The sequence below is a fragment of the Cariama cristata genome, unplaced genomic scaffold, assembly GCF_000690535.1.
Source record: "Cariama cristata isolate BGI_N322 unplaced genomic scaffold, ASM69053v1 scaffold21530, whole genome shotgun sequence".
Taxonomy (NCBI): Eukaryota; Metazoa; Chordata; class Aves; order Cariamiformes; family Cariamidae; genus Cariama; species Cariama cristata.
In genome coordinates, this window is record NW_009596711.1 from 54,838 (window position 1) to 62,794 (window position 7,957).

At 41.6% G+C, this 7,957-nt stretch overlaps 1 protein-coding gene across 1 annotated transcript in view; it reads left to right on the plus strand.

Annotated features, from left to right (window-relative positions):
* POU6F2 (POU class 6 homeobox 2) overlaps window positions 1-7,273 on the plus strand; it is a 54,994-nt gene extending 47,721 nt beyond the window's left edge. The window contains exons 4-5 of the mRNA XM_009707238.1: window positions 3,223-3,391; window positions 6,715-7,273. Coding sequence (XP_009705540.1) covers window positions 3,223-3,391; window positions 6,715-7,219 — 674 coding nt within the window. The 3' untranslated portion in view covers window positions 7,220-7,273. The remainder of the gene's footprint in view (window positions 1-3,222; window positions 3,392-6,714) is intronic.
* Window positions 7,274-7,957: the final 684 nt, after the last annotated feature.

Genomic DNA, 7,957 nt, shown 5'->3' on the forward strand with positions numbered 1-7,957 from the left:
ATCACAGCATATTTGCACTCACCAACAAACTCATGTGCGATTTTCAGAAGAATTCAAAAGTGGGAGTAGTATTCCCTTCAGTAGGAAAAAAAAAAGGGTTTCCATGCAGAAGGAGAGTCTGTGGGTTTTATTTCTTCCACTCTGCTTGTCCACTTTCACCATCCACCAAGGCATCTGAGGGATTTTTAGCTGGCTGGCTTCCTCTTTATTGTGTGTACATATCCCCTAAAATGGTCCCAGACAACTCTCTCGCCTTTCTCCAGCACCCAGTAGTTCCATAGCCACAACAGCCACTGTTTTACCAAGCTGTAATGTCCACCAGGAGCCTTTAAATGCTGTTACTGTGGGTCCCCACCACTCAACGGGATCAGCATTCTTTATTTTCCTGTTGGCACTGTGCTGCCTTCTCTAGGATGTCAACTTAATTTAAAAAGCACCGGTTTAGTTATTGACTTCAGTAAGCTACTCTTCCTAAAACGTGAAGTGCACTTACACTTAACTGTTCTCAGAGCTCAGAACTTACTAAACCAAAGTCTATTATCTATTTGTATATGTTTATGTATGTGTATGTATTAGTCCACAGAGTCCGAGATTATGTGTTGGTGGTATTTTAATGGCGATAGAGCAAAACAGACCAGTGCTGTTATATGATGATGTTGATAGAGTAATCTTCATATTACTCTTTGAGTTTTATGGAGCTGACAGAAATCAAGGGAGTACTTCTATGGATTTCAAAGGGCATTGAATCACACCTGAAGTAGAAGTGGTTCTGATTTGATACAAACGCTATTTTCCCTAGAGTTCAGGGATGAAAGGCTTCAGTGTTTCCGTCCACCTCTCTTAGTAATTTCGTCCCCCCAAAGACGCTACATAAGAATGAAGCCTCTTTCTCAACAGATACCCCACCATATATTACAATCTATTCCCGTATTCCTGAAGTTCATCACAGGTTTTTTTCTCATGTCAAGGAGATCTCAGCCTAATTGTTCCCTCGTCCAAGTCCCCCGAGCAGGAAAGGACTTTCCACGATACTGTTGCAACGGTGCCATAGCAGAAGGATCCAGCAGAACTTGGCAGAATTTCTCTATGATCACGTGCGAGCAAATAACCCCTTAGCTTTCCTACCTCTCTTTTTATTCCTGACAGGAGCTGGGGAAGTTTACAGGTGCCAATTGCCATAGTGTTTTCTACTTTGAAAGTTCTCTGGGAACACCTGAACTGTCCTTTGTCACATCCCTAATAGCCTTAGTCAGAGGCCCTAAAGTGAAGGAAGGAAAGAGGTGAGGAAGGTCACCATCTTAGTGCACTTTACTCAAGGGAATCTTTGAGGCCCTTATCATTTATGGTATTTTGAACATTTATCAGTTGCTCTTCAGAGACCCAAAAGGCAGATAAGCATCCAGCTCCATTCTGTGTCTCCGAAAATCAGAACTGGTATGCTAGATATGCTGTATGTGAGGTAAGCAGGAAAATTTCACACCTCTAAAGCCTTGACTTTACAAACCTGAGTGGCCCCTGTCATAGCACCAACTACTTAAGAGCAAATAATAGGCACCCGAGCTTTATACTGAATGAGCGCACGCACGTGTGCACAGGTGAGCTCACGCACAGCACTGACAACAGGAGGGATGCTTCTGAGCATGAAGCATTGTCAAAACTAGGTTCAACCTATGTGCGTGCTTACCTGTATGCATAGTTCACATGGTCCCTGGTTGCATACACAAGTACTTTTAAAATACTATTGCTATGTGTGCTTCTTACACTCAAGCTACGAATCGATATAGGTTAAATTTATATAGCAGAAAAACCTCTTGGCTCTGTCTATTATTGGACTAAAAGATTTTTTTATAGGACATTTCCATCATAAGGGAATTTTACATCAGGTTTATAAACCCCTGAAAGTAAAAGCTTTGTTACTGTAATGCCGACAAGCCCGTAGCTGTAGCAGTACTAGCAGGAGCCACTCTCGTACAGGGTTCAGGATAGTAATATAGTCTAGCACCGTCCTTGGACAACTGCTTGCATTTACAGAAATTGAGGGGTTATTGTGCTGCAAACTTTTCACCTAAGAAGTCTGAGGAATGAGATGGAGAACAATAGAGATGTCTCACTGGGAGAATGGCTTCACTACACGCAGGATTGCACAACACTGAAATCTTCCACCATCCCAGTCCCATGCTGTCTCCGACTTGGCAAACGCTTTCATTTAGCCAGGGATCAGTAGCTTGGGGGGAAAAAAAGTTCCATTCTCCAGCTGTTGTGTCATTTCCCTTGATAAGTCCTAAATTGACCGAGTTATCCAGCACCAAAGGAGCCTTCCTGTGGTAGAGATGCTTTATTATGTGCCCTTTCAGGGACAAAGGCTTCTGTGTCAGTAAACTGCTATGGGGAGGAAGGACAGATTTATTCTCACAGCATCATAAGCATTATCTTCTGAGGGGCTAATGTAAAAGTAAAAAATTGTGCTGCATTACCATCTGAAACCTAATGGCTGATGTTGCTGCTCCTTGATTATCAACCTGATGGGAGGCAGAATGAAAAGCTTGAAAGGCTGCTTCTCAGAAGGGCGTATTTTATAAGATTATTTTTAGATTAAGGAGTTTTTCAAGGCAGCGTTTTGTTTGGGCTTGTTCGTTTGCTGGGTTATTTTGAACGTGTGGCTGGCAGTTTGGGTTAGGTATTGTGGAAAAGGGAAGGAAGGTTTGTGAATCTCCTTATTTGGCATTAATTTTAGATAAAGCAGAAAGTCTTGATTTCAAATTTAAAACCCAAGCAGTTCGTGCGTATATTTAGCCCTCCCGACAGATTGCAAATAAATGCATTAACACCAGCCTTCCTTCTTATGTGATAAGAAGGGGAAACGGGGAACACGACTTGTCAACCCGGGGAAGGTTTTGGAAGGCACAAGTGACAGTGAGGAGCCCAGGCACCCCCTCGCTCTGAGGCGAGTTGGCCATTTTCAGGAGTTCAGCAACAAAGTATGTCTTTCAAAATCTTTCACCAGCACCTGGAAACACTGCCGTCTAGTTAGCATTTTAGCAATCTGAACGTGCTTCGTAACACACCTGGCAAGGCAAGCCTGTTCCTGTTTGGGGAAGAAGAGAAAGGGATAAGTATTTTTAAAAAAAGAACATGAACATCTTGACAATGGAAGCTGATGTAAGCCTAGCCCACTTTTATGTGATGTGAAGAACTGACATCATTAAAAAAATATTTCAACAGATCCTCAAACAGCCACTGGAGAGGTGGACGGGGTGAATCTGGAAGAAATCCGAGAATTTGCCAAAGCTTTTAAAATCCGGCGCCTGTCTCTTGGCCTGACCCAGACTCAAGTTGGCCAAGCCCTAAGTGCCACCGAAGGCCCAGCCTATAGCCAGTCGGCCATCTGCAGGTAACACGTTACATCATAAACTCTCCTCTCTTTGTGCTTAATAATTATTCAGCTTATTGCGAGGAGCATGCCTGCGTTTGAGCTTCCATGTCTTTAGAATGTGTTATTTAATCTGGGACTTAAATTAGCCAATAATGTTGGTATCTGGCAGATCAAATGTTCTTATTGTGTATCCCTAAAGTAACTTTAGTCTTCTTTTTTTTCCCCCCTCCTTTTTTAAACAAGTGAGAAACAATGTTCCTGGCATTGAGACTTAATTCAGTAGACGAGCTGGAGACCCTGCTGATGCTGGATAAGCACCAGCTGACCCTCTTCATACTGTGCCATTTTCTACAGATAGGGTTACTGAACAAATATTTCATGGCTGCATCCCTGCTAAGTTAAAACCTGTATTACTGTGGTTAGCACTTCACATGTAGGATGTTAATGATGATTTACCTAGGCAACACAGAAGGGCAAAAATTATCCTTCCTGCTGTCTTGCAAACCAGCAGCTATTCATCTTTTATCACCCAAATGTTTACTAAAAAACCAGACAACCCGTGTATGCAAAGCAGAAGCAGAAATCTCCTCTAATCATAAGAAATGGTAATACAGTCTTGACAGAGTTAGTTAGAAGCAAACACCGTGTGTGCACGTATGTGTGTTACAGTAATCCCATGTTTATGCATGAGGTAACAAACACACTTAGGTAACAGCTTTTTCCTCTTGGGCAATGCCTTATAGTCCTTCTCCATCAGTGAAAGCCAAGAAACCAACTCTAAGCTCATTTAAGTGGATTTTGTTCTTGGTGATCCATGAAATGCTCTGTCTTTTTATCTGCTCTTTATACTTTTAATGTATTCCCCATAGAACGGAAGTGTACTTTTCCTGCAGTTTAAGACTAAGGTTATAAATAACATCAGTATGGGGTAGTGAGCTTGCAGCTCACATTTTGCTCAATGATTTTCCATAAAACCCATTGATTGTTGTTAAATACAAAAAGCTCCATAGGATCCTCTCACTTCTATGGTCTCCCCTACTGTTTTTTCTTATAAGATACCTCCCTGTAGAAAATAACCTTTATTCAGTCTATACAAGGATACTACTGCTGGGGAATTTGTTTCAAGACTTGTATATCGTTATACCAAACAACATGTACTGCAGCATCAACACTAACAAGCAACGCCAGTGATATGAATGCTATTGCTTCCTGTTGCTAAGGATTAATTTCATTATTTTTTTTTCCTTCCCTGTGGTCAATTGGTAAAGAATGCCTAAAACAGGTGGAGTTTTTAGCAACTGCCAATTTGTTGTAGCCTTAAGTTGCTGTTTAACACACTATACTTCAAGTGATAAACTGCAGTTTTCCTTTGCTTTTGTCCAGTTTGCTGTCTTCTCATTTTCTCCATCTACCTCACACCTGAGAAAACCACCAGGGATGGTTTGAATTTTGCTAAGAGAAAGCATTCCCCGCTAACCGATTATCATGAAAACCCCAATAAAGATGAAGTTGGAGCACAGACATGGCTAACAAAAGCCCAGAATGTGGAGACCTTTTACAGAGGGCTCCTTAGAGGGGCAAATTGCTCAACATGAGGACTGGGTGCAGAAGCTGGTCCCGAATACTTGCAAGGTTATAGTCTTTTTTTATTTCCCTTGACCGCCCCAGATGGATATCACTTTGGGGTGTAATAACCTGCTATGACTGTGCATTTCTTGATAAGCACCAAGACAAGCCGCTTCAGCGGCGGTATGCCGTTCCTCAGAAATAGTGGGTTTAACTTTTCTTTTAATGGTAACAAAGGAGTTTCAGTACAAACTGCAGGGTAATGGAAGGGGCAGTAAGGTAAGCAAGTTGAACGACTAACTCGGAGACAGAAGTAGAGTCTCCTGGTGGCCTGCGCAGGTCATGTCAGCAGTTTACCACCTTGCTGATATGTTCTGCCTGCAAATAACGGCATTTTCTTAACCTGAGACAATGCGTTCTAAAACATACACTTCAGCCTGAAATATCACTGGACACCAAGGAAGGACACCTTGCAGTCAATACCACACTAGATCCCAGGCACCAGTTACAAATTCCTTGGAGTGTTATTATCTGAAATTATTCCTTGTCTTATTCTTTGTCTGTGAGAAATGCTTTGTCTCTTGCTGAAGTATTTTCTGCAGCCGCCACGTGCTGAGTAGAGATACTAAAAATTGCCAGCTCCAGTCACTGAGTTGCTTTGCACAAAGGCATTGATTCGGTTGGTCTCATCTCCAGAGCACATCGTGATTAGCGGCGGCGTCGGTGCTTCAGCACCGGGCGGGCTGGAGAGTGCAGCAGCACCGCGCAATAATTGTTCCCTTTCCGCAACGTTAAATACCGCTACGTGCGCGGTGGACATAGGCGAAGTGGGGAAATACGAATGGGTGGCATCAGAGGACTTGGGTTAAGACCGTTTTAATGTGTAGCAAGAGAGGATGAACTCGGTAAATGAAAGAAACAAGTACTTTTAAGACTTGAAATGTGAACTCAGCTCTTCTGCTTGTTTTTGAAAGGATTAAAGCTTTGTGTGGCTGCTTTTCCAGATGTTTTATAATACTTGTAAAATCTGGTTTGGCAAAAGACTTTTGATGGCAAAATGATATATAGGAGACCTCATTTACAGGAAATGATATCATTCTGGTACAGTTTGCAGAAATCCCACAATAAACCCAGCTTGGTGCCACAGCATATTAGTAGACTATTATGCTGGGTTTCATCTGGAAAACATGAGTCTGTCTTTGCACATTGTGGGGGCAGTCAAGATAATTGCAAAGTGTCCAGCTGTTTCAGCTGAACGCCACCGTAGCTATGGGAATCTTTTTCCGACCCAGAAAAGGGATATAGCGTTAACTTGCAAACAGTGAAAATTGCTGGAAAATGAAAGGAAACGAAACCTGATATTCAGAGGCTAGTAGCTGCCATTGGTTTGTATTATTAAAGCTGTGGTGTTTGGACAAGGTGGGAGGGGAGGGGAAACAAAAGGATTAATCACAAAGATGAGACAATAAAGAGCGATTGCCTTTGATGTCATTTCCTGTAATTAGACTTAGCCTTAAGGGTTTTGATGATTGTCAAAAATATGAAAACGCGACTCATAACCTGTATTATTTAGTGCACTTAGAATTTTGTTGTAGTGCTCGTTTTGTGTTAGCTTAAATATCTAGCTATATATATATATATTTATAGATATACCTATCTGGTAGTTTTCGTAATCCATTGTAAATTACCTCTGCCAGTCAATTAGTCAGGCAGGCAGGAAGTCCCACCCTGGCAGAGCATCAGTGTAAGACTCTTCTTTCTCAATTTTCCCTCAGACACACCATCCTGAGAAGCCACTTTTTCCTACCACAGGAAGCCCAAGAGAACACTATAGCTAGCAGTCTGACAGCCAAACTGAACCCTGGCCTTTTGTATCCTGCCAGGTTTGAAAAGCTGGACATCACCCCTAAAAGTGCCCAGAAGATAAAGCCGGTGCTTGAGCGGTGGATGGCTGAGGCTGAGGCCCGCCATCGAGCAGGTATGCAGAACCTTACCGAGTTTATTGGAAGCGAACCATCCAAAAAGCGCAAGAGGCGTACCTCATTCACGCCACAAGCCCTTGAAATCTTGAATGCCCACTTTGAGAAGAACACGCACCCCTCTGGGCAAGAAATGACAGAGATTGCAGAGAAACTGAACTATGACCGGGAAGTAGTTAGAGTTTGGTTCTGCAATAAGAGGCAAGCACTGAAGAACACAATTAAACGTTTGAAACAACACGAGCCTGCGACGGCAGTTCCTATGGAGCCTTTAACAGACTCTCTGGAAGAAAACTCCTAAAAACAAAACAAAAACCAAACCACACACAAAAAAACCCCCTGCACCAACAGAAACGTAACCATTCGAACTCTGTGAAAATACCTGTTCATCACCCTTGTAAGTAAAAGACTGAGAAAACTACAAGAAGGACAGAACAGTTTATAAATGTCCGTGGGTTTTCCTATTTAAAAAAACAAAACAAAAAAATACACAACACTTAGTGTGTGTGTGTGTCGTAGAATTAGTTCCCCCAAAAAAAGAAAAAGCCAGTTTTTTTAAATGGACTTAAAGTAAACCAAATAACTGCTTACTTTTTTTCTGTATATTATGAAAAAATGTGAACACATTTTAAGGAAAAACAAAACAACAAAAAAAACCAAACAAAATAAAATAAAAAAAAAAACTTTTATCCGTTTAAAAGCGAATACAAGCCTGCCACCTGGAGGAGTGATGGTAGCCTTTCAGGTATCAAGTGCTGATTCACTATGAAAACTATTAACCAAAGTCAGAAACATGGCATTGCAAACTAGATTGTTAGTCTACTCTTTTATGAGTGTAAAATTGTGTTATCAATTTTTACATTTGTATTTTGCAAAGAGGAAAACAACAGGATTAATTTCTCTCATCCTTGTTCGCACCCCCTGCAGGTGTGTACAAACAGGTGTTAAAGCCATTCCATAGTGGTCACCTCCTTTTCTTTAAGTCAACAGTTTTGCAATTTCCAAGTGTTTGGGTGCCAAAAGTAATTTATTTTTATTG